The sequence below is a fragment of the Molossus molossus genome, unplaced genomic scaffold, assembly GCF_014108415.1.
Source record: "Molossus molossus isolate mMolMol1 unplaced genomic scaffold, mMolMol1.p scaffold_m16_p_14, whole genome shotgun sequence".
Taxonomy (NCBI): Eukaryota; Metazoa; Chordata; class Mammalia; order Chiroptera; family Molossidae; genus Molossus; species Molossus molossus.
In genome coordinates, this window is record NW_023425349.1 from 33227281 (window position 1) to 33254520 (window position 27240).

The 27240-nt window shown below is 39.2% G+C and overlaps 1 protein-coding gene across 4 annotated transcripts in view; it reads right to left on the reverse strand.

Moving 5' to 3' along the window:
* MELK (maternal embryonic leucine zipper kinase) overlaps window positions 1–24462 on the reverse strand; it is a 96566-nt gene extending 72104 nt beyond the window's left edge. For 3 of the 4 annotated variants that reach the window (XR_004959502.1, XM_036261334.1, XM_036261333.1), the window contains exons 1-7: window positions 24361–24462; window positions 22776–22861; window positions 20928–21044; window positions 17138–17281; window positions 15705–15773; window positions 13668–13760; window positions 8531–8629 (exon numbers count right to left, since the gene is read on the reverse strand). Coding sequence is in view for 3 of the 4 variants with exons in the window: in XM_036261334.1 (XP_036117227.1) it covers window positions 8531–8629; window positions 13668–13760; window positions 15705–15773; window positions 17138–17281; window positions 20928–21044; window positions 22776–22861; window positions 24361–24418 (666 nt within the window). In the remaining variant the exon portion in view is untranslated. The remainder of the gene's footprint in view (window positions 1–8530; window positions 8630–13667; window positions 13761–15704; window positions 15774–17137; window positions 17282–20927; window positions 21045–22775; window positions 22862–24360) is intronic. The other variant, XM_036261335.1, reaches the window with a different exon arrangement.
* Between the last annotated feature and the right edge of the window lie 2778 nt (window positions 24463–27240).

The following is a 27240-nucleotide window of genomic DNA, read 5'->3' on the forward strand; positions in this document are numbered from 1 at the left end:
TCTGTTAATTTTTCAAACGTCATACCCTATGATCCAGCAAGTCTAGTACTTGGTACATATGTCCAAGGAGGCATGTAGCTCACTGAGCATCATCAATATCAGGAAAAAAAAAAAAAAACCTAGAAAACGGCTGAAATGTTCAACAAGAGAATAGCTAGATATACTATTTATAAAACTGAGTTAATGTTACATGTATCATGGCAAATATTGTTGAGTAAAGAAAGATACTAAATAATGTTAGTATGACACCATTTATGTTAAGAAAAAAATATAAAATAGCTCAAATACAAACCAAAGATCTGAAAAAACCAAAGTGATAACAGTAGTTACCAATATGAAGGCTGCAGGGTGGGAAACAGATATTGTAGGAGAGGGGTAAAGAGAAGTTTAGGTACCTGTAATGTTTTAATTCTTTTCTTTTTTTTAATCCTCACCCGAGGACATTTTTCCATTTTCTGTTCAGGTAGAGTGGGACGAAGAGGAACAGAGAGGGAGAGAGAAACATCAATGTGAAAGGGATACCTCGAGTGGCTGCCACCAGCACGACCAACCAGGGCCGGGGACAAACTGCAACCGAAGTACGCGCCCTTAGCGGGAACTGAACCCGGGTCTCTCTGGACCGCAGGCCAACGCTCTAACTGCTGAGCCAAACCAGCCAGGGCTAATGTTTTAATTCTTATACAGAGAATGTTTTTATGCATTAGTTGTGTAATTAAAATTAATTTTTTAAAAATGATATACATAAACTTAGAATAAAAGAGATTTCACAATAAATAACATATAGCCATAAAAAAAGAGAGAGAATAATCTGTATACACTGCTATGTACCATTCGAAACAATCTTCAAAGTAAAGCACTGTGTTTTAGAAGGAGGGATCAAGGTCCATTAACTGTGTGCATTATGTAAGTCCAAAGGACATATACACATACAGGTTTATATAAACATAGATAATTCCTGTAAATATATATAATACATTTCTAAATAGTTGCTTCTGTGGAAAAAACCAGAGGGCTCAATGGGCAGAAAGTTTTTTTCTAATTTTATACTCCTTAGTAGTGTTTTAACTTTTCCCCATATACACACTTTGTTTTTCATTATAAGCACAATTAACTGAATGTCAGTTTCTTGATCAACTACAAGCCTGGACATTCCTGGTCGATGTTCTAGGAAAGAAGCAGGCAGGCCCTGCGGACGATCATTCCACTACAGAGCACTAACTCTATATCAGGGAGTCAGCAAACATTTTTTATAAAGGGACATATAGTAAATATTTTTGGTTCTGTGGGCCATACAATCTCTGTCACTACTCAACTCCATCACTGTGGTGCAAAAGCAGCCATAGACAATACATAAACAAATAGGTATGGTTGTGTCCCAACAACATTTTATTTAAATAAACAGGTGTGGAACCACATTTGGCCAGCAGGCCATAGGGTGCCAACCTCTGCTTTCTATCACCTACCCAAGAAGACTGACTGAGGCTTTAACTAACCTTTCCTTGCCTTAAGCACTCCAGAAAGGAGTAAGTTAAATTGTAATGCAGATGCCTAGCTATTTACAAATCTATAGAACTGTGCATTATGCTCATTATTCAAGAGTCAGAGTTGGTAGAAATAATCTGACAGATCAACTAGTACTTTCCAACAGGATAAAACAAAGATATGTGCTCCCTTCATCTTCTGCCCACCTCTGTTTAACATGCCCCAATGCCTAGATATTATTTGAGAACTGAATGCATGCCCACTTGCTAAGTATTCTACTTACATGTGGATTACATCATTTTAACATCACAAATCAAATATTACAACCCTATACAATCATTGCTATAAAGAAGAGATATAGACCTGGACAGTGTGGCTCAGTTGGTTGGAGCGCGGTTCTGTACACCGAAAGGTGGCGGTTTCAATTCCCGGTCAGAGCACATACCTAAGTTGCAGGTTCGACTCCAGACTGGGGCCCATACAGGAGGTAACTGATTGATGCTTTCTCTTTCACATTGATGTGTCACGTGCTCACTCTCTCTCTTTCTCTCTCTCTCTCTCCTCCCCTTCCCCTCTCTCTCCCTCAAATCAATGCATGTCCTCATGTGAGGATTAAAAAAAGGAGATATAATTTTTTTTCTTCTTCAGGGTCTCCAGAAGTGCAGGTTTATTGGGAATTAGCCTGCCGGGCTACCTCTAAGGAGAGAGTAGCCGAGATATAATTATTTTAAAATTAAAGTTTATAGTTAGTGAAATCACACAGTACCTCATTTTTTCTTAAATTGGGTGTATATCCACAGAGTATATGAAACTTAGATTGCTCGAAGTCAGACATCTTTATTGAGAAGTTTGTATGGTCAAGGCAAGTATTCAAAACTTTTCCTGGATACAATTATTAAAGTCATCCTTTATGGAATAAGGTCTTATTGCAATTGCCAAATACTCATAACCAAGAAGTCAGGCATTCTTAGAAGGCTCCATATTCACAGAAGGATGTCAATCCTAGACCCAGTTATACTGACAGTCACTTCTGTCCTTATTCAGCACAGACATAACTTCATAAAATTTCCAGAAAAAAAGAATCCCTGACTTACTGACACTCAATAACTGGGCTGAGAGAGATTACATTAATTGAGGGGCTACCTAAAGAACATGTAGAGTTGGTCACTCATTCTTCCTGATTGGTGGGTGGTCTTCTGTAGTAGTGCATGTGGTGCATCCCAGCAGGTATGTAAGAAGATATACTCGGGTGTAGGAAGAAAATATTAGGACTTGTATTTATATTCATTTTCTATCTAAAAAATCAGACAGAAATTAAGCTTTATCAATATTTAGTATATGGAATGGCACTGGCACCCTTGCGAGTCCCCATATAACCTATATAAGGTAATTCTTCCTTGACTGGGACAGTGACACATGACTGATGACAGTGGCTCCATCTTGCACCACTCTGTATACTATGAAATGCTGTACTTTACCTGAGCCCAGTTACAGATTAGAATATCTGATTTAACTCAACTAAAACCTCACAAAATAGCTAAGTGGCTTAAGAAACTACAGCTTAAAGATAAGACTATGAATACAAGCACAACAAACATCAAAAAAGAGCTGACACCTCTCCTTTTAGTGTGAGCCCATCAGCCAAAATACCAGGTTAAAAAAAGACCTGAATAGCCCTGGCCGGTTTGGCTCAGCGGTTGGAGCATCGGCCTGCGGTCCGGAGAGACCCAGGTTCGGTTCCCGCTAAGGGCATGTACCTCGGTTGCAGTTTGTCCCCGGCCCTGGTTGGTCGTGCGGGTGGCAGCCACTTGATGTGTCCCTTTCACATCGATGTTTCTCTCTCTCTCTCTCTTCCTCTCTCTCCCTCCCACTCTATCTGTGCAAAAAAATGGAAAAAAAAAAAAAGAATGTCCTCGGGTGTGGATATAAAAAAAAAAAGACCTGAATAAAAAAAAAAGAAAGTAGAACGAATGAAGTACAGAGAAAAAAAAAAGACCTGCCCTGGCCAGTGTGGCTCAGTTGGTTGGGCGTCATCCTATGCACCAAAAGATAGCCAGGTTCAACTGCGGTAGAGGCATATGCCTGGGTTGCAGGATCAGTCCCTGGTGGGGGATGTGTGGGAGGCAGTCAATAAATGTTTTACCCTCACAATAATGTTTCTCTCTCTCCCTCTCCATTCTTCTCTCTCTAAATAATCAATTTTTAAAATTCTTTAAAGAAAAAAAACAAAAACCAACTAATATCAGATCTAATAAGTTGTCTCAAAACTTGAAATTATCAAGTTTATTTTAAATACAGATTTATGCACATTATTGTTTACAATGAACCTTAAATCTAAGTATATATGGGTACATTGCCATCACAATTACAAGATTTTTAAAAACAAGAATCCGGAATATGTAAAAAAATCTCTACAACATTTTTTAATGATGTTTAAAGTCTAGAAACCACACCAAAGCAAATTCCAGGTGATGTGAATATTTAAACATTAAAACACACACACACACACACACACACACAAATACTAGAATAAAATATGGGGACTTTCTAAAATAATCTCAGTAGGAAAGCCTTCCCCAATATGACAATAAAAGATTGATAAATTTGACTAAATAAAAAATTCCTGCATAACAAAAAAAAAAAATCTTAAACATAAAGATCAAAAAAGGTGATACACGTATTGCTGGGGGTATAAAGAAACAGTTATACATATGCTATTGCTGGTAGTTGTATAAACTGATAGAATTTCATTGGGAAGCAATCTGGCAATATCAAAATTACTAACTCACACACCCTTTGACCCAGTTACTCTTCTCTAGGAATATTCTTTTAAAATTTTTTTTTCTGTATTCATTTTTTAGGAGGAAGGGAGAGTGAGAGAGACAGAAACATCAATGAGAGAGAACATCGATTGGCTGCCTCCTACATGCCCCCACTGGGGAATGGGCCCACAACCTGGGCATGAGCCCTGACCCAGAATCCAACCAGCAACCACTTGGTTCATGGGTTGACACTCAACCAATGAGCCACACCAGCTGGGCTCTAGGAATTTTCTTATAGATATATTCACAATGTACAAAATGCCAATCTGAAAATTACTTAAATGTCCATTAACCTAGGACTGGTTAAATACATTAAAGTACCTCTATACCTGAAATTCTATACAGTAATTAAAAACACTGAAGAGGCCCTGGCCGGTTTGGCTCAGCGGTTAGAGCGTCGACCTGCGGTCCTGAGAGACCCGGGTTCGGTTCCCGCTAAGGGCGCGTACCTCGGTTGCAGTTTGTCCCCGGCCCTGGTCGGTCGTGTGGGTGGCAGCCACTCGATGTGTTCCTTTCACATCGATGTTTCTCTCTCTCTCCCTCTCTCTCTCTCTCTCTCCCTCCCACTCTACCTGAACAAAAAAATGGGAAAATGTCCTCGGGTGAGGATAAGAAAAAAAACACTGAAGAGGGCCCTGGCCAGTTTGGCTCAGCGGTTAGAGCGTCAGCCTGCAGTCCAGAGAGACCCAGGTTCGGTTCCTGCTAAGGGCACGTACCTCGGTTGCAGTTTATCCTGGCCCTGGTTGGGTCATGAGGGTGCCAGCCACTCGAGGTGTCTCTCTCACATCGATGTTTCTCTCTCTCTCTCCCTCTCTCTCTATCTGAACAAAAAATGGAAAAAAAAATGTCCTCAGGTGAGGAAATAAATAAATAAAAAGAATGAAGAGGGCCCAACCAGCGTGGCTCAGTTGAGTGTCGTTGATCCATGCACTAGGAGGTCACTGGTTTGATTCCCAGTCACGGCACACGCCCAGGATGTGGGCCTGATCCCCAGTGACGGGCGTGCAGGAAACGGACAACTGATGTTCTCTCTCATCGATGGTTCTATCTCTCCCTCTCCCTTCCTTTCTCTCTAAATTCAATTAAGAAAAAAATTTTTTGAATAAAAAATAAAGTGAAGAGGTTCTGAGCTTAATATGAAATAGCATGACCTCTAAGACCTACTGTGAAGGGAAGAAAACAAGATAAAGAACAGTGTTTGTGGTATGTGATCATCTGTGTGAAAAAACTGGGAAGGGATGGCATAAAGAGATAAAATATATGATTCCACACACACACACACACACAAATCTGAAAAGAAACACGAAAATCTGATACATACTTTGTCATTGGTAAATAAATAACCTCATGCCAATAACTTTGAAAAATTAGACAAGATGAACATACTCTTTTTTCCTAAAACTGAAATCCTGATCATCCCTGCTTTACTGGGAGTCTTTTCCAACTCAGTTGATAGCAGCTCCAACATTCTATTTGCTTAGGTTACTCCCCTCATCCCATCCATCAGCAAATCATATTTGTTATATTTGTAAGTATAACAAAAAGCAGATATTATGACTACTGGACTGATGACTACCAGACTTAAATACACTGTTTAGCATTAGTGTCACTATGTTAGCTTATCTGCACCAATAGAAATGCCTTCCTTCTATTGATGTAATTGTTCCCTTACCTTTCTCATAAATCCCCTTGCCTGTGTCTCCTAATCAGAATACTATTTGGGTTTGTGCCTGAATCGGTGCTTCCCAAATAGCTATTCTTTTTTTTTTTTTTTATCACAAATAAATGCTTGTTACCTTTCACTTTAGCTTTTTATTTTTAGCTTACCATTCCTGACTAAGATGGTGGTTACATGAATATTAGGCAAAATTTCTTACTGCAATTCCCAGGGTAGATATAGAAAAAACTATTAAGTGAAATAATTTTTTAAATTGAAGACTGAATAGTGCCCTTAGACTTCTGTGAGAGAGGCAATGGGCCACCTGGGACTACCACTTCCAACTATGCAGCTTCGGAACTGAGAGCTGATTTAGCTATTCTCCCTACCTCACGGATGTTACAGACCCAACGGTCCAACCACATGAAACTTACCATTTCTCCGCATGCTTCTCCCATCCTATGCCTCTGCTCACACGGTCTACTCTAGCAGAAATGCTCCCTCCCACATCCCTTTCTTAAGAACTTTTACCTTTCTTTTAATGTCCTGATCAAACCTCACTTCCTCCCAAATCCTATGCACACTCCTGCATTAACTTCACTTATACCTCTGTTATAATATGGCATCCCTGACCCCTTGCCCTTTTGAAATAGACAGGCTTGGATCTGTCCCCAACAAGAATGCAGTCCCTGGGGGACAATGATCAAATTTCATAGATCTTGTTCATGCCTTTCAGTATCTCATACAAAGACCACCTTCAGCCCTGGCCGGTTTTGCTCAGCAGTTAGAGTGTTGGCCTGCAGTCCAGAGAGACCTGGGTTCAGTTCCCACTAAGGGCACTTGCCTCGGCTGCAGTTGTCCCTGGTCCTGGTTGGGTTGTGTGGGTTGCGGCCACTCGATGTGTCCCTTTCACGTCGATATTTCTCTCTCTCTCTCTCACTCTTCCTCTGTCCTTCCCACTCTGTCTGAACAAAAAAATGGAGGAATGCCCTCGGGTGAGGATAAAAAAAAAAAGAAGACCTTCAGGAAATATTTGTTCAACAGAACTGAATTCAAGCCACACTCCAAGAAGCTGCTCTGATGGTCTGACCCTGATTTGCTACAGATACAATATGGTGCTCCTTCATCTTTTTTTAATCCTCACCCGAGGATATTTTCACATTTATCTTCAGATAAAGCAGGAGGAAAAAAGGGAGGAAGAGAAAGAGAGAGAGAGAGAGAGAGAGAGAGAAGAGAGAAACATTGATGTGAGAGAGACACATCAATTGGTTGCCTCCCACACAACCCCAACCAGGGCCAGGGCCAAACCACAACCAAGGTCCGTGCCCTTGGCCGGAATCGAACTTGGGACTCTTTGGTCCACGGGCCCACACTCCAGACCGGCCAGGGCTCTTCATCTTTGCATATCTCCTTTTGCTAGCTTGCTTTAAATAGTAACTCTTTAAAAACAATTTTACTATTTTCCTTGCCATATATGATTTTGGTGTTTTTTAATTGAATGGTCTAATTTACACAACATAAAATTCACCCTTTCAAAGTGTACAAGTCAGTGTTTTTGTTTTTTTAATCCTCACCCAAGAACATGTTTCCATTTTTTGTTCAGGTAGAGTGGGAGGGAGAGAGAGGAAGAGAGAGAGAGAGAAACATCGACGTGAAAGGGACACATCGAGTGGCTGCCACCCGCACAACCAACCAGGGCCAGGGACAAACTGCAACCGAGGTACACACCCTTAGTGGGAACCAAACCTGGGTCTCTCTGGACCGCAGGCCAACACTCAAACTGCTGAGCCACACCGGCCAGGGCAAGTCAGTGGTTTTTAACACTTTCACAAAGTTGTGTAATCATCACCACTATCTAATTCCAGAATATTTTCTTTTTTTTGGTACGTGCCCCTAGTGGTAACTGAACCCGGGACTTTCTGGTCCTCAGGCCAATGCTCCAGCTGCTGAGCCAAACCGGCCAGGGCTAATTCCAGAATATTTTCATCACCCCAAAGAGAAATCCCATACCCATCAGCAGTCACTCCCCACTGCCACTCCATCCTCTACCCTGACCCCACAACCATAAATCCACTTTCTATTTCTGATATGTATGATTTTAACAAAGCTTACAGTGGTTTTATTATAACCTAAACCCAAATTTTACCTTAAAAAATAAATAGTAACTCTTATTTTACTATAGGAAAATGTGATTTAACACAACTAAGTAAGTATCATTTCAGGACAATAAAACAAAAACTCTTACTGGGAAAATCATCTTACATATTTACTTTCCCATTTGTTAAGCGTTTTATTGAAGAAATATACATATAGGAAAATATACGTCTCATAAGGGTACACTTTGAGAAGTTTTCAAAAACTGAGTACACAAGTATAACCAGCTCCCAGATCAAAAACCAAAAACCCCCATGCCCCTCTTCTGGTCACTTCCCACCTCCGAAGTGTAACCACTATCTTGACTTCTAACAGCATACATTATTTTTGCCTGTTTTTGTACTTTTATAAATAGAAGCATTTAGTACGCAGTATAGAAAACTTTTACAATGAAATTTATGTCTTGAGTACTCACCATAATCTTCTTGTACAAAACCATGACATTATCATCATCAAATGGTAGAAAGCCACACATAAGCACATATAAGAGTATGCCCATGCTCCAAACATCTGCCTGAGGGAGAAAGAATAATAATTCCAAAAAAGCTTGAGAATACACCTGAGAAAGGCAATATACGTAATAGAATCACAGAATCTTCAGAGCTAGGAAAGAGCTCTGAGATCATCCAGTTAAACCTGCTCATTCTGCAGACAGGGGACCTAATGCCCAGAAAGGAAGACTTATCCAAAGTCACCTAGGCCACCCAGATAGTCACCTGACATCCAATTCAAAGCCCTCTCCATTAACACTGGATTCTACGCTTTATAGAAAATAATTTCCAGTTGACTGAGCTGGACTGGGCACAATAAGAAAGATGAGGCCAGGTCTCTGATTCTGAAGGATAATTCTATAGGGCTACTGAGGGTTTACTACATATGACGGTATGTAAACATGCATGAGGATGTCAAAACAAGTCAAAATTTACTACTGATAATTTGCAAATGTTGTAAACTGCACCATAAAGTCCTCTCTGTGTAGAGAAACCTTAATAAAGTTCAACGTTGACTTTTCAAATAGAGAGGCTAGAAATGAGCCTGCCAGCACAAACAGCCCTACAAACCTCAAAATCCCAGGAAGGAGCTTAACCTTTATATAAGATACCCAGGTGTCCTGTGAGTCCTAAGCGCCAACTACTTATACAAGCAGCATTTGGCCTTTGTCGATAATGATGCTACTGCTGGCTGAGCAGTCACAGCTCCCGCCCTCATTTGAGCCTTAGGAAAATTTTAAGATGTAAGAAGGGCAGCATCTTTTTTTTCTTTTTTCTTTTTTGTTAATCCTCACCCGAGGTATTTTTCCATTGATTTTTTTTTAGAAAGAGTGGAAGGAAGGGAGGGAGAGAGGCAGAGAGAGAGAGAGAAAGAAACATCAATGTGAGAGACACACATCAATTGGTTAGCTCCTGCAGAAGTCGGGGATGGAACCTGCACCCCAGGTACATGCCCTTGACTAGGAATTGAACCCAAGACACTTCAGTCCATGGCTCTAACTGTTGAGCCAAACCAGCCAGGGCGGGCAGGATCTTTTCTATTTTTTTTTTACAAAAAAGGATAGAAAGTCAAACTAAAATGGACAAGAAAACAATTTAAAGATACAACAGCAAAATCTCAGAGGCATTCAAACCAGGAGAGCCTCATCACAGTCCTCTGGGAATCTTGTGAGCATTCGGCACGTGATTATCACTCCTTCCAGAAGACTGGATGGAAAAATACAAAGAGTAGAGGTATGCAGTAAGCCTCACTCAGCTCAAAGCTTGACCCATAGCTACCAGCTCTGTGACCCTGCGAAGGAATTTAATTTCTATGTCTCAATTTCTTCATCCTCTTTATCTGATGAAATGGAGTAATAGTATCCACTCAAAGGATTTTTGTGGGGCTTAAATAAAAATTATAATAAAGTATCTAGTATGGCCCAGCTGATATGGCTCATCCCATGGACTGAAAGATCCCAGTTCAATTCCCCGCCAGGGCACATGCCCAGGTTGTGGACTCAATCTCTGTAGGGGTGTGCAGGAGGCAGCTGATCCATGTTTCTCGTATCGATGTTTCTCTCTCTCTCTCTCTCTTTTCCTCTCTCTCTGAAAAAAAAATCAATAAAAACTTCTTTTTTTTAAGTATCTAGCATGTGGAATCCTTGTGCAGTTGAGGGAATATAAAATGTTGCTGCTACTATGAAAAACAATATGGCAGTTCCTCAAAAAATTAAATTATAGCATTACCATATAATCTAGCCATTTCGCTTTGGGGTATGTACCCAATCTAATTGAAAGCAAGGTCTCAAAAAGAGATCTGTTCCTGTTAGTACTATTCACAATAACCAAAGAGAGGAAGTAATCCCAGTGTCCATCTATGGATGAATGGATAAACAAAGTGTGGTATATACACATAATGTCATACTATTTTACCTTTTAAGGAAGGAAATCCTGTCACATGCTACAACATGGATGAACCTTGAGGATACCATGCTAAGTCAAATAAGCCAGTCACTAAAAGACAACTGTTGTATGATGTCACTATATAAAGTACATAGATTACTCAAATTCATAGAGACAGAAAGTAGGATGGTTGCCAGGGGTAGGGAAAAGGGGAGAATGAAGAGTAACTATTTAATTTATATAGTTTCAGTTTTGAAAGACGAAAACTTTTTCAAAATGAAAGCTCTGGGGATTGGTTGCACAAGAATGTGAACATACCTAACATTAATGAACTGTACACACTTAAAAATGGTTAAGATGTTTTTTTAAAAAAAAACTGTTTAAGCCCTGGCTGGTTTGGCTCAGCAGTTAGAGCATCAGCCTGCGGACCAGAGAGTCCTGGGTTTGGTTGCCACTAAAGGCACGTACCTCGGTTGCAGTTTGTCCCTGCCCCGGTTGGGGTCATGTGGGTGGCAACCAGTTGATGGTATCTCCCTCACATCGATGGTTCTCCCCCACCCCTCTAAAATCAATAAAAACATATCCTCAGGTGATACATACATACATACATACATACATACATAAATGCAATGCATGAGTCTGAACTGTATCTTGGACTGGAAGGAAAATATAGCTCTAAAGAACATTATTGGTGCAACTGACACCATTTGAATACGAATTGTGGATTAAATTATTTTTTTTCAATGTTAAACTCCCTGATTTTGATAACTCAAGTATAGTAAACCCTTGATTTTGCAGCCCTTGATTTAACAGATCTTGGATTTAACAGACAAAATTTCTGCTCTGCATGTCAAATGTGAAAATTAACAACCTGTTAATTTTAATTTTTTTTTTTTTTATCCTCACCCGAGGACATTTTTCCATTTTTTGTTCAGGTAGAGTGGGAGGGAAAGAGGAACAGAGGAACAGAGAGAGAGAGAGAGAGAAACATCGATGTGAAAGGAACACATCAAGTGGCTGCCACCCGCACAACCGACCAGGGCCGGGGACAAACTGCAACCGAGGTACGCGCGGGAACCGAACCCGGGTCTCTCAGGACCGCAGGGCGACACTCTAACCGCTGAGCCAAACCGGCCAGGGCCAACCTGTTAATTTTAAAATGCTTTTAACCAAGATTTGCTTATACTTAAATTAATAGGTTATTTTTTGTTATTAATTCACTGTTATTTTTAACAAATTTTAGTGAATAGGCCATGTGTTGGGGAAAAAAAACACTAGTAATTTCACTGATATGAATAAATATTACATATCCACAACTATAGTCTACATATTTAAATCCAAGTGTCAACAATTGTAAATAATGTTCAGCAAGTCCAGCTGCTGTGGCTCAGTGGATTGAGAGTTGTCCCACACACCAAGAGGTTGCTGGTTCGATTCCCAGTCAGGGTACATGCCCGTGTTGCAGGTTTGATCCCCAGTATGAAGTGTGCAGGAGGCAGCCAATCGATAGTTCTCTGTCATCAATGTTTCTGTCTCTCTCCCCCTCTCCCTTCCTCTCTATCTAAAATAGAAAAATCGCCCAAGCCAGTTTGATTCAGCGGTTATAGAGCGTTGGCCTGCGGTCCAGAGAGACCCGGGTTCGGTTCCGTTAGGGGCATGTGCCTCGGTTGCAGTTTGACCCCAGCCCTGGTTGGTGGTGCGGGTGGCAGCCACTCAATGTGTCCCTTTCACATCGATGTTTCTCTCTCCCTCTGTTCCCCTCCCTCCCACTCTACCTGAACAAAAAATGGAAAAATGTCCTTGGATAAGGAAAAATAAAAGAAAAAAAGAAAAAAGAAAAATCAATATAAAATAACGTTCAGCGATTAGCACGTGATCACATTGCATGGAGCACAATAATTGGTTCTGTTGCATAGCCATGACTTTCTGCAGCAGTTTTAATGTGTGAACTAAGCCACGGCCCAGCCCTGTAAATTTGTTTAACTCATGGTGACTGGTGAATGCATGCATTTACTAGACCTATTCAGTATAAATTTAAAATGACAGTAATGCATATAAAAAACTTTTCTATAACATTAAACTTTTCATACATACTTAATTGTAATTACACAAACATGTCTACATAAGTAAAAATATATAAACTAAATTGTCAATTTTTTAACATACACATTCAGAAAACCTACTTTTTTTTATTTTTATTTTTTATCCTCACCCGAGGACATTTTTCCATTTTTTGTACAGATAGAGTGGGAGGGAGGGAGAGGAAGAGAGAGAGAGAAAGAGAAACATCGAAGTGAAAGGGACACATCGAGTGGCTGCCACCCACATGACCAACCAGGGGCGGGGGCAAGCTGCAACCGAGGTACATGCCCTTAGCAGGAACCGAACCCGGGTCTCTCTGGACCGAAGGCCGACGCTCTAACCGCTGAGCCAAACCGGCCAGGGCCAGAAAACCTACTTTATTATATAACAGACTTTCGGCTTTAATAGACACCTCGTCACCCGAATTAGTTCGTTATTTCCAGGTTTTACTGTACAGTTATAAAAGAGAAAGTTCTTGCTTTTGGGAAACATATACAGAGTATTTAATGATAAAGGAGTATGTCTCCAAATCACTCTCAATTGGTTCAAGAAACAGTATGCATATACATAAACATAAAGATGATAAAGCAAATAGGGAAAGATGTACACAACTGTGAATTTGACTAAATATATACAGAAGTGTCTCATTCCATATTTGCAACTATTCTTTAGTTTGAGATTATATCCAAATAAAAAGTTACCAAAAACAAGTTAGTTCCCATCTTAGTGTCACAAATTAAGTAAACTGGCATACCTCCAATTTTCTGCCCCAAAACACTAGTTCCAAAAAATACTCCACATAAAAAGTCAATTCTGTAGGCAAGTAAAATTAAAACCAGTTGCTATCTGTGATGGTCCCCTCCCAAAGGATCATACTATACAAGAACATATTAAAGAGTCTCTCTCTCCCCCCCCCTTTCTTCCCACTCTGTCAAAAAAAAAAAAAAAAAAATCAATGGAAAAATATTCTAAGGTGTGGATTAGAAAAAAAAGATATTTTTTACCTCATCATTATATCTCCACAATGCCTGACTCACTACAGGTCACCAATAAATGCATATTGATCATATAGTGAGTTAACCAATGAATAATTACCTCTGATCCCAGATATGATTTGCCTTGTATTAATTCGGGTGCTGCATAAGCAAGACTCCCACAGCATGTCTGTAGATGGTAATCCTTGTTACCCTAACCAATAAGATAAAAATGAAACACTTATTAATTACAGCCCTCAAGAGAATTAAAACCTTGATAAACATTCTTTCAGCACAAGCAAAGAGAAGCTAGATGAAGAATTGCCCCAAATAATAAAGGTCTCTGGGGCCAACCCAATACTCTCTGCCTACATGCATGCATACACATGTGGTTTCTTCTTCTCTGGATTTCCAACACCACTACGACCTGGCACAAACAAAATCACTTTCCCCTCAGCTCAGTCAAGTCAAGACATCCATTTGCATAATAATCAGCTTAGCATACATCTAAGCATCCATGTCTTCCCACCCCAAGTACTCAAGGAGAAAAGATTATTTCTTTACTGGATCCTAACTCTAATATCAAATCTTCACTGTAAATATAGAAGAGCTTTCTTTTTCCTTAAAGGAAGAGAACAATATGTACATAGAACAGTGCCTTGGGTGTTTGGTTTCTAGTCTCAGTTACAACTCTAATCACAACCTGAGCTTCCAGGTCCAGCAAGATGAGGAATCTGCTCAACCTCCTCTGCCCTCCAACAGAAATAAGAAGACAGAGTAAAAACGATACTACTGCCCCACCCTTGAGCACAGAGGTCTACAACAGGCAGGTGACTTGTGAAATGTAAGACTTCATTTACAACTGCAACATGTCCAGAAGCGAGCTTCTCAGCAGAAAGCTGAGGCAATCCTCTCCCAGCCAAGCCCTGCTTTTCTAGATGGTGTCTGTGTGTCAAATCAGTGGCAGCTATAAGCAAAGGCTAATGGAGTCTGTTACAAACATTCTCCACTGCCTCCTGCAGAGAACATGATTTAAACCAGTTTATCTGCTCTAAGTATGTTTCATCTTTATACACCTGCCAATAAAAAAAAGAAACACCTTCTATCATTTGGTGCTCAGATACAAGGCTCCACTGGCGAGGGAAGGAGAAAAAAATCAGAAAGAATCAGGCATTCAGCGAAGGGGCAAAATCTGATTCCCTGTGCACCTAGCTAATTCTGATTGGGGCAAGAAATAACCATGGGACTACAAAGGGCTCCGATAGGTCTGCAATTTCAACATTCTTAATGAGTGCACACAGCTCATTTTAGAGACTGTATCATCATTAGAGAACTCAGGAGGAAGCCTCCTACAGGCAGCCATACAGGAGCTCTGTTGTTCAAAGTCACCTCAAAGAGAAGGTACGCTGGAAAATGCCAGTCTCAACTATGGAGCGCAAATTAAGAAAATACATAAGAGTATACATTTAGCCCTGGCCGGTTTGGCTCAGCGGTAAGAGCGTCAGCCTGCGGTCCAGAGAGACCCGGGTTTGATTTCCGCTAAGGGCATGTACTTCAGTTGCAGTTTGTCCCCGGCCCTGGTTGGGTCATGCAGGTGGCAGCCACTCGATGTGTCCCTTTCGTGTCAATGTTTCTCTCTCTCTCTCTCTCTCTCTCTCTTCCTCTCTCTCCTTCCTGCTCTGTCTGAATAAAAAAATGGAAAAATGTCCTCAGGTAAGGATAAAAAATACATATATATATATACATTTAAAACCATATATGGACTTTTTCCTTCTTTTATAAGGAAAGGGGATAGTCTCATATAACCATCTGGATAACAAAGAACAGATTTACACTAAATTACCGAAACTCACAGGAACAAAGGCATCATCTAGTGGCAACATACTTAAACTACAAACATGATCAATTCAGCATTCATGCTGTAATGGCCTCATGTCACCTCAGCCTACAAATTCTCTCACAGCATGGGGTCATCAGCAGGACCACCCTGTGGTTTTCTATCTTGGCTACATATTAGAGTCATTTAGAGAACTTATAAAAGGGATGAAATTTAACATTCTTCTGAATAAATGCAATCAAGCTCAAAAAACACTTAGTGGAAGTCAGTGCAAGATTAACACACCTTAGTGTGCACTTACATTTTTATTTCTATACTTACCTTGGGTTTCGCACAGAGACCAAAGTCAATCAGCTTTAATTTGTGATATTCATCAAACAACAAATTTTCCTGGAAAAACAAAGATATTTTCATAACTACATAATGACTTCCTTATAACACATTCCACCTCTAGCCATTTCTAAAAAATATATATGCATATACATTTTTTTTTCAATCCTCACCCGAGGATATTTTTCCATTTTTGTTCAGATACAGTGGAAGGGAGAGAGAGGGAGAGAGAAAGAGAAACAGTGACATGAAACCCACACGACACCAATCAGGGCCAGGGACAAACCACAACCAAGGGCATGCCCTTGACTGGAATCAAATCTGAGACTCATTGGTCTGCAGGTCGATGACTGGGCCGACGCTCTAACTGCTGAGTCAAACCGGCCAGGGTCACCCAAGTATATTTTTCCATTGATTTTCAGATAGAGTGGGAGGGAGGGAGGAAGAGAGAGAGAAACGTTGATGTGAAAGAGACACATCAATTGGTTCCTTCCTGCACGACACCAACCAGGCTGGAGATAAAACAGAAACTGAGGTACGTACCCTTGGCCACAATCAAACCCGAGACTCTTTGGTCCGCGGGCCAACGCTCTAACCACTGAGCAAAAGCAGCCAGGGCAAGGTTTTTATATCTAAAAGCCTGGCTACAGTAGAGTGAAAATCACTTTTTACAAAAAGAATGAAATGAGATGTATAAAAAGGTAGAGAAGAAATGTTTATAACTATACCCTGCTTCTCCTCAAGACACATTAGCATAAACCATTTTCTCCTTGGTGCTCTGAGGTTCAACTATAAGCAAACACTGTGTGCTAAAAGCAAATTTAAACCAAAAGAGTGAACTCAAATCAAAGGGTTGGGTATAAACAGAGGGAATAGGACAGTAACACTGCCATATCTTGTTGGACCATTTCTAGGTCCCTGACCCTGGTACCAAGCAACATTAAAATCTATGTTCACCACCATCCATATTAGTCAACACCTGCAAACTTAAGACTATTCACATTTTTTCCTGTCCTTGAAGAGTACAGTCTGTCCATGCACTGAACTGTTCCTTTCTGCAGCATAATGAAATTAAAATTAAAGGAACATGGGGTTAAGAAGAGTACTGAGTGGAAAATATTGATGACAATATACTCAAAGAAAATACTTAAAGCTTTTCTTTCTTAGAGATAAAATCCTAAAATCTATATTCCATGGCTGATTACAAAGACATATATAATGTCACACCCAACTGGCAGATAAATTGAATGTCAGTAAGAAGTCCATCAGAAAAAAAGCCTACCGGAAGTCAAAAGCAGAGGAGCGAAAGGTGATACATTATAGTGGGGGGGGAGGGCAGAGATAGATTCTAAAGAGAAAAAACCTAGTAATAGCAAGTAAATGATGAACTCTCTGGAGACTGTCTAACTGACTCAGTCACTTACTGGTTTGAGGTCCCTGTGAGCGTAGCCCTGGCTGTGCACATAAGCAACTGCAGACACGATCTGACGGAAGACAACTCGGGTCTCCTCCTCTGAGAGGCGGTCCTGGGAAATTATGTAGTCAAACAGCTCTCCTCCAGGGCAATACTTCAACAGCAACAGAGTCACATAGATATCGTTACTACTTATAAAACTCACGTCAGAGGAATTGCATTAAAAAATCATACTCCACTCAGAGATATTAATTAAACTTATAGGCAAGGGAACTGAGCGAGGCATATTTAAAAATACTCTCAGGCTCAAACAAGTCAACAATTATCCAAGGAAAGAACAGCTCTTGGTCTCCAGCAGTTTTATTACCAGTAAGTGGAAGTAGAATCAACTACCACTGTGATTTTTACGTTCATTCAGGGTTTTATATTTTTATGGCATGGTACGAAAACCCATTCCCATCTACACTCACGTTTAGTGTAGTTACCTGGAACAAAAAAACCCAGCAGCAAAAATTGCTTCTCCATCCCAAAGACCAGTGATTTTATGTCTGTCTGGTCCACGGGTTGATGCTTTAACCGCTGAGCCAAACCGGCCAGGCTGATTTTAAGTCTGTATGTACCAGGAGCCCAGTTCTACAGAGGCTCCTCCGGGGTTGTGGAGAATAGATACCAGAGCACATAAAAAGCTTTAGGCTTTCCATCCCTTCTTCTCCAGAGCAGCTCCTTGTTTCTGTAAACTGGGTTTCCATCTAAGACTCCATTTCATTTTAGCAGTATCAATTAAAATGACAGTATCATAGTATATGATACTATGACCTCAGAATTCCACATTTAGTAGCTGTCCCTACAGATATACTCTCACAACAAAACAATACACGTTCAGGATCATTCACTGCAGTGGCACTGTTTGTAACAACAAAAGACTAGAAACAACTCAAATATGTTCACACTACATAAATTAAGGCACAGGTATAAAATGGAATTCTATGCAACCATAAAAAAGAGGTGGCTCTTAACAAACTGATATGAAACGATCTCCAGTATCAAGTGAAAAAAGCAAGGTGCCAAAGAGTATATAATGATATGGTGACTTGCAAAAAGCATTCTGCTGAACAAAAGAAGCCAAACACAAGAGTACGAGCTGTACGATTCTATTTATATCAAGTTCTAGAATAGGTAAAACTAATATATGGTGACAGAAATCAGATCGGTGGTTGCTGAGAACAGTGGGCCGGATGGAGATACAGGGATTAACATCAAAGGGTCAGATGAAAACTTTCCTGTGTGATGAAAATGTTTTATATCTTTTCCGAGATGGGAAGTACATGGGTGTGTACCTTTTTCAAATTGTACACCTAATGTGTGCATTTTATCATATATAAATTATACCTCAATAATTTTTTGTAAAATCAGATCCAAAAAGATTTACATCAAAAAGTCTACTTTAGCCCTGGCCAGTTTGGCTCAGCAGTTAGAGTGTCGGCCTGAGAGACCCGGGTTCGGTTCCCACTAAGGACACGAACCTCGGTTGCAGTTTGTCCCCGGCCCTGGTTGGTTGTGTGGGTGGCAGCCACTCGATGTGTCCCTTCCACATTGATGTCTCTCTCTCTCTCTCTCTTCCTCTCCCTCCCTCCCACTCTATCTGAACAAAAAATGGAAAAATGTCCTTGGGTGAGGGAAAAAAAAAAGCCTACTTTATATTTCCAAATAAAGAAATACAAAATAAAGTGAAACAAACCATAGATGATCTCCAGGCTAAAATGTTAAGTAGGAGGAAAAAAATACAAGGTACAGAATAATATAGTGTGTGACCATTTGTGTGGCAGAAATCATATGCTACACACACATTAATATGTCTAAAATATACACAGGCATCTGTAAGTACATGAAAAATCTATAGGAAAAACAAGAAACGTAAGTGATTCACTCAGGCAGAAAAGGAACTGGATGATTGGGATACAGAAGAGAGAGAATTTTACTTTTTAATATATACTCTCTTATACTTTTTAAATTTTGTTCTGGTTTCATGGAAATTTTTTTGTTGGTTTTGGTTTTTTTTTAAGTATTTCATTTGGACAAAGAAATCAGCTTTTTAAAAAGACTGTAAAATCACCACTGCTGACCATGTGGGTGGATCTATAATGTAATAAAGAGAAAATGGTTCTAGGTCCAAAACTTTCAGCTTTATGAATTTTAAAATGTGCTTTTAGAACAAAGCTAATCTGTGAAAATTATGTACAGTTACAAATTATTTGGCGGAGACTAAGGAAAATGAAACGAGAGATAACTGATGCCAGTTCTAAAAACTTTATGTTTCAAGCCAAAAAGGGCAGGTTAAAACTTAACAGTTTGGTTCATATAACATACATTGAAGGCTACCTATAGGCTGTGAGTTGATCTGTGTTTCTCAAAAAGATATGTTCAAGCCCTGGCCAGTTTGGCTCAGCGGTTGGAGCGTCGGCCTGCGGTCCGGAGAGACCCGGGTTCGGTTCCCGCTAAGGGCATGTACTTCGGTTGCAGTTTGTCCCCGGCCCTGGTTGGTTGTGCGGGTGGCAGCCACTCGATGTGTCCCTTCACGTCGATGTTTCTCTCTCTCTCTCTCCTTCCCACTCTATCTTTACAAAAAATGGAAAAATATCCTCGGGTGAGGATTAAAAAAAAAAAGATATGTTCAAGTCCCAACAACCTGGTACCAGTAAATGTGACCTTATTTGTAAATAAGGTGTTTGTAGATATAATCAAATCAAATGAGGTCATACTGGATTAGGGTGGACCGTTTGAAGAGAGGCAGAGAATGAAGTGATGCAGCTATAAGCCAAGGAATGCCAAGGATTACCAGCAACCATCAGAAACTAGGAAAGAGGCAAAGAACAGATTCGCCATAATGAACCTTTCCCACATTTTGATTCAGACTTCTAGCCTCCAGAACTGAGACAATAAATTTCTGTTGTTTTAAACCACCAAGTTTGTGGTAATTTGTTACAGCAGCCGTAGATTAATATACCATATAAACTAAAATGAATCCTTCCCCCAGGAACAAAGTATAACATATTCTGTCCACTAAACCACACCTCCCCATGAAGAGTATATTAGAAAGGGTACATTTATAATGAATCTCCAATTTATTATATATGTCTACTTGATCTAAACTGTTACAAACAAAACTCAAAAAGGTAAGCCACTTAATACTTATTTTAATCTTTCAAGTAAAATGTACTTTTCTCTTAACTATTAATAAAGTGAATGGAAATGGTATGAATGTTTGTTCCCACACAAAATCGTATGTTGAAATCCTAACCCGCAAAGATGGTACTAGGAGGTGGCCTTGGGGTGAAGGAAATTAGTGCTCTTTTAAGAGGCTCTAGAGAGTGGGGGAGATAGAAGGTAAAAGGGGATAAATGGTGATAGAAGGAGACATGACTTGGGATGGTGAACATACAATACAAAATACAAATGATATATTATAGAATTGTATACTTAAACCTATATAATTTCATTAACCAATGTCATCCCAATAAATTCAATTTTAAAAAAGAGGCTCCAGAGATATCCCTTGCCCCTTCCATCATGCAAGGACACAGAGAGAAGGTACCAGCTCTGAACTATACTGATGCTTTGAACCAAGAGAGCCTTCTCCCAACTGCACTGGTGCCTGGACCTTGGAATTCCCAGCCTCTGGAACTGTGAGAAATAAATTTCTGTTGTTCATAAACTTTCCAGTCTGTGGTATTTGTTGTAGCAGCTCAAACAGACTAAGATAGTGAACAAATACCTTCAGGTCTCTGTAACATACTACAAACCTCAAGAACCATGAATATTTTGTTGGCTGTCTCTAACACATGGTAGAGTTGACATATATGCTGATGTCTCAGGTTCTTCAAGGCATCAATCTCAGTTTTGATCCGGGGCAAATCACTCTGTGACAAAACATTGTATTAAACGTGCAGTAAGCCAATTTTGGGAACTGTTCCAAGCATCAGTATCAACAGATTTAATACTGAGTAGAAAAAGCAATCAACATCAAAACAAACTGTTCAACAATACAGAAAAATATAACAAAACTTATTTGTATGTACATTAAAAAGACCTTGAGGGTTTTATGAAAAACAAGCTCAATGTAGGTCAATAGTACAAAGTCCTGAAAATTTTTTATATCTCCAACTCCTTTAGGTTAGCATTCCAAACATGGAAAATGGCAGAAACACTACTTAATGTGCATGCCAGAGTAATCACTTTTATTCTTAGCAATGTTCCATAAGAGGCATGCCGAACCAAATATCGATGAGTGTAGGTGAAAGGTATGAGGGTATTCACCTTCCAGTTTTTCTCGGGGCTTGACATTTTTCAAAATAAAAAGCTAGTTGGGAAGGAGAAGGATAAGTCAAGCTGAAGAATTTTCAAAGTCTATATTAAAGACAGAAATCTAGATATCCATGAAGACATAAAACTTGATTATAAAAAGGGACTAAATAATGTTCAGTAGTTTAAGATCCAGTTATTGAGGACCATGCAACTAGATGTCAGCTCATGACTAAGTACCAATTGTAACTTTGACTATTATAATATGTAACCTTTTTTCTTCTTTCTTTTTTGGGGGCAGTGGGAGTCTGATAACTAAAACCCTGGAAATAATAAAAACATTATTAAAGTCCTAGGAAATAAAGAAAATAAGTATAACAACAGAAAATATAAAAACAAGTTTAGAAACAATAAATTAATGAATTAACGTCATCACACTGATGCTTTAGAATAAGTTTTGAGTATCAGTGTGGTAATACATTTACTAATAACAATACACATTTTGTTTGCTATTTACATGCTTGTACTGTTGAAGTAAGTCATACTAAAGTTGCAATTGAAGTTTACACTGCTTAAGAAAATTAAATTATTCAGATTTGGAATCAATGTTTAAATGCTCAAGAAAAAAATGGTTTTAATGCCTTTTTATTTGCTTAATAATTATAATATTGAGCACAAATAAACAAAAATATTGAAGAAGACCTGAATTATTGGTTGAAACTAAACCATATAGGGATGATAAATAAAATTAGAATAAAAAGATCACTCAGGGTGAGTACAAACACTGGAAAGGGTAAAAAAGACCCATAAAGATCATCAACAGAGATAGATTTTTCCCTTAATGTACAAACAAAAAACTTTATATACATTAGAGCCAAGGCCACAAACTGAATGGTCTGCATTAGGAGGTAATAAGCAGCTCAATCCTAAGAAAAAAGGCTGTTCAAAAGCAGGATTTTATTAGATAACTACTAAGATCACTTTGAATAAAATTCTGGGACTTAAGATCTTCCTATACTATAAAATAGGGAACACTGAGTAAGAGTATCATGAGAAGATAAAGAAGGAAAATATTAATACCCAGAAACACCTACAAGACCATAAAACAACTACAGAAAAATAGATCCTATAGACTTCAAACATATACCATTGTCTTGCATTAAAATTAAGAACAAAGTAACCTCTTCCCTCAGATTACTTTTTAAAACCTGCCAATTACACATAACTGGCAACTTAAAATGCTAAAGAAATATTATTCTACTAAAATAGTAACTAGAACATTAGAGTAAATTTGGGTTTTCATTCACAAAACTGATCTATAAATATTTTTTAAATAATTTTAAACTTACCCCAAGTGAATTTTTATCCATGATTTTTATAGCTACCATTTCTCCAGTAAGGATATGGCAGGCAAGTTTGACCTTTGCAAAGCCACCTAAGTGTAGGAAAATTATGAAGAGATAAGCAAGACTAACCCAAATATCAAAATAAGAACAAACTGAGGACTCAGGCACAAACACTGTTCCATATGCTTTTAAAAGGCTCTATCGATCCATATTTTCCTATAAGTTTATGGCTCTTGCTTCCTGTTGCTTCCAAGGTGTTAGCCATGACTCTAACCTCTCCTCAAGGATCCAACATCTAGCAGATTTTTTACTATGATAGTATATTTTTAATTTTTTAATGAACAAAAAAACACAATTCACTGTTTAGAAATTTTTTTATAATTAACATTAGAATTAAATTTGCTTTATAATTAATATTGCTACAACACAATATAAAATAGCTGAGACAAAAGTCAAGTAATATGAAACTTCCATTCAGTTTTAAAACTGTGAAGATAAGCAATTATGTTTCAAAACTGTATCACAAGCTGGAAAATGTCCATACATAAGTATCTAAAAGAAAGTGCCGACTTAACATTTCTAAAAAGAGGCTGTTGGTAGTCCCTCCCATTGTCTTCCCCATCTTAGTAAATAACAACTCCATTTTCCCAGGTGCTCAGGACAAAAAACAAGGGGCCATCCTTAGCCCTTTTCTTTTGTCTCATACCCCATATCCAACCCATCAACAAATCCCATTGGTTCTATCTTCAAAATACATTAATGGTTAGTTACCTTGAGGTAAAAAGGTACTGACTGGAAATACTCTGTTTTGATGTGAGCAGGAAGCATATGGGTATATATGTAAAACTCCATCAAGATTAGTGCACTTTGCATCTTTGACTGTGTTATACCTCAGTAAATCAAAATACACACACACATGTATATGTATGTGTGTGTATGTCTGTGTAAAGAATTCCACCCCTTTCACTATCTTCATTCACTATTACCACCCTCGTCCAAGTCACCATCATCTCTGTCATTGTGCACTGAATTATTGCAATAACCTCCTAGCATCTCTCTGCTTCTGCCCTTTCCCTCCCCTCCCCAATCTTTTCACAACCAAGCAGAGAGAGTGACCCTTAAAAACAAAGATCAAATCACTACTAGGGTCAAAACTCTCCAATGACTTTTATTCTAAAAAAAAAAAAATTACAAGGCCTCTCCTACTACTCTCTTCTCTCTTGCTCCACTTTTTCTTACTAAAGTATGTTGAAGCCTGGCCAGTGTGGCTCAGTGGCTGCGCATCAACCCATGCACTAGGAGGTCACCAATTCGATTCCCAGTCAGGGCACATGCCCAGGTTGTGGGCCAAATCCCCAATTGGGGAGCATGCTGGAGGCGACCAATAAATGTTCTTTCTCATCAATGTTTCTCTCTCTCTCTCCCTCTCACTTCCTCTCAATAAAGAAAAAAAAAATTTTAAGTAGGTTGAAGAATTTTAAAACTTTGTAGTTTAGAAAGCTCATGACTCATGACTGCCCAAATACACTATTCTCTCAAATAGTTGATCTATCCTCTCTCCCCAAGGGGAAAAAACAACAACAATTACCTGTCCCGATAGTTTCATATATTTCATAGTATTTGAGAAGTTCATCATAATCTTTCATAGCCTTTCTGGAAATTTACTCAAAATTACAAAAAGAACCTGTAAGACAGAAATAGTACAAGATCAAGAAATAGTACAAAAATGATTATGAGATTACATCCTAAGTCTTGGGCACATAAAGATACTGAAAAAACTGATTAGCCAGATAAAAAAAACATTGGATTCCTATCTCATACCATACATAAAAATCAATTTCAGATCAAGTAGAGACTTAAATATGAGAGGTAAACCTTTAAAACTTTTAATAGAATACTGTCATGATTTCAAGATAGAAGAGGATCTTTTATTTTTTTATTTTTTTTTATCCTTACCCAAGGACATTTTTGCATTTATCTTCAGATAGAGCAGGAGGGAGAAAGGGAGGAAGAGAGAGAGAGAGAGAGAGAGAGAGAGAGAGAGAGAGAGAGAGAGAAACATCGATGTGAAAGAGACACACCGAGTGGCTGCCATCCACATGACCCCAACTGGGGCCGGGACAAACAGCAACCGAGGTACATGCCCTAGCGGGAACCAAACCCAGGCCTCTCTGGTCTGTGGGCCAACGCTCTAACCATTGAGCCAAACCGGCCAGGGCTAGAAAAGGATCCTTTAAAGTACTAATTATAACAAATTAAACAATGTTAAAATTGAACATCTGCTCTAGCCAGTTTGGCTCAGCAATTAGAGCATCGGCCCATGGACTGAAGGGTCCAGGTGTCAATTCTCAGTCAAGGGCATGTACTCCAGTTGCAGGTTTGATCCCTGGCCCCAGTGGGGGTTGTGTGGGAGGCAATTGATTTGTCTTTCTCACATCGATGTTTCTCTTTCTCTCTCCCTCCTTCCTTCTCTTCCACTCCATCTAAAAATTAATGGAAAAATATCCTTGGGTAAGGATTAACAAAAAAAAAAACTTCTGTACATTCAAAGACATCATTTTGTTCTTAATGTTTTTATTGATTTTTTTTTTTTTTTTTGAGAGAGAAAGGGAGAGAAATAGAAACACCCATGTGAGAAACATTGATCAGCTGCCTCCTGCATGTTCCCCACTGGCGACTGAGCCCGCAACCGGGGCTTGTGCCCTGACTGGGAATCAAACCAGGACCTCTCAGTTCATAGGATGATGCTCAATCCACTGAGTACACTGGCTAGGCAAAGAAATCTTTTTTTTTTTAAATCATAAATATGAGAAAATATTTGCAAAATTTTAAACAATGGATTTTTATCCAGAATATAGACTCTAAGCAAACAATACAGAAAAAGACAATGCAACAAAAAATAAGCAAATGAAGTACAAAAGTATTTCACAAAGAAACATAAATAATCAATAAAAATATTAAAAAGAATGCTCAAGGTCATTAGTCATCAGGGAAATACAAATTAAGACTCCAATAACATACAGTTTTCAGATACATGATACATATTATTATGCTTCTCATGTTACATATACTCTGAAGAATATATCATATCCTCTTAAGTATTATCAAATAATACATATAAAAATTTGTTGCAAAAGTCTAAAGTAGATCTTACTTTATTTATTCTGTCTTCCTGAGTTTTAAAATTAAGTATAATTACAAAAAACCATAGCATTGCCCTGGCCAGTTTGGCTCAGCGGTTAGAGCGTCGGCCTGCGGTCCGAAGAGACCCGGGTTCGGTTCCCGCTAAGGGCACGTACCTCGGTTGCAGTTTGTCCCCGGCCCTGGTCGGTCCTGCGGGTGGCAACCACTCGATGTGTCCCTTTCACGTCGATGCTTCTCTCTCTCTCTCCCTTCCTCTCTCTCCCTCCCATTCTATCTGTACAAAAAAAAAATGGAAAAATATCCTCGGGTGAGGATAAAAAAAAAAAAAAAAAAACCATAGCATTGAGTAAGGCCCTACTATGTGCATTAATACATAATGTCACACTCATACCAGCTTTGTCTAATGTTTTTTGCTACAGATGTGTTCTTGGTGGTCTTTGGCTGGTAAACCTTAACAGAAGTTGTTGGCCCAAAAACAATAAGAGGAAGAGCATTCCAGAAAGAAGAAATTTAGGTGTAATGATTCCAGAGGGAAAAAAAAAAGTTGACAAGTACTGAACTAAAACTGCTTTTAGCAGTCCCAGCAAATGGAAATGTAGATTTAGAGCTGGGGCAATTGGTTAGCCATAGGGGAAACAACAACAACAAAACATCGGATCTCCTCCATTTCACACCACACACAAAATAAATTATAGTTAGTGTAAAGGCTTAAAAAAGACAAATCTTGCCCTGGTCGGTTTGGCTCAGTGGTTAGAGCGTTGGTCTGCGGTCTGGAGAGACCCGGGTTCAGTTCCCACTAAGGGCACGTACCTCGGTTGCAGTTTGTCCCCGGCCCTGGTTAGGTTGTGTGGGTGGCAACCACTCGATGTGTCCCTTTCATGCCGATGTTTCTCTCTCTCTCCCTCTCTTCCTCTCCCTCCCTCCCGCTCTATCTGAACAAAAATGAAAAAATGTACTCGAGTGAGGATAAAAAAAAAAAGACAAATCTTTATTTAATTTACAATGTGGACAGCTAAGCATTATTTATACCAGCTAGGAGAGAAAGAACAGTTAGAAAAGTAATAATTAGAAGAATACAGTTTCGTGGAAGCTAAGAAGGAAGAAAAAAGTAAAACTATTAAAAGAAAGTTTCTAGCCCTGGCCGGTTTGGCTCAGCTGTTAAAGCGTCAGTCCACGAACAGAAGGGTCTGAGGTTCAATTCCGGTCAAGGGCATGTACCTTGGTTGCATCCCCGGCCCTGGTTGGGGTCCTGAGGCAACGTGAGGCAACCAACTGATTTGTCTCTTTCACATTGATGTTTCTCTTTCTCTCTCCCTCTCTCCCT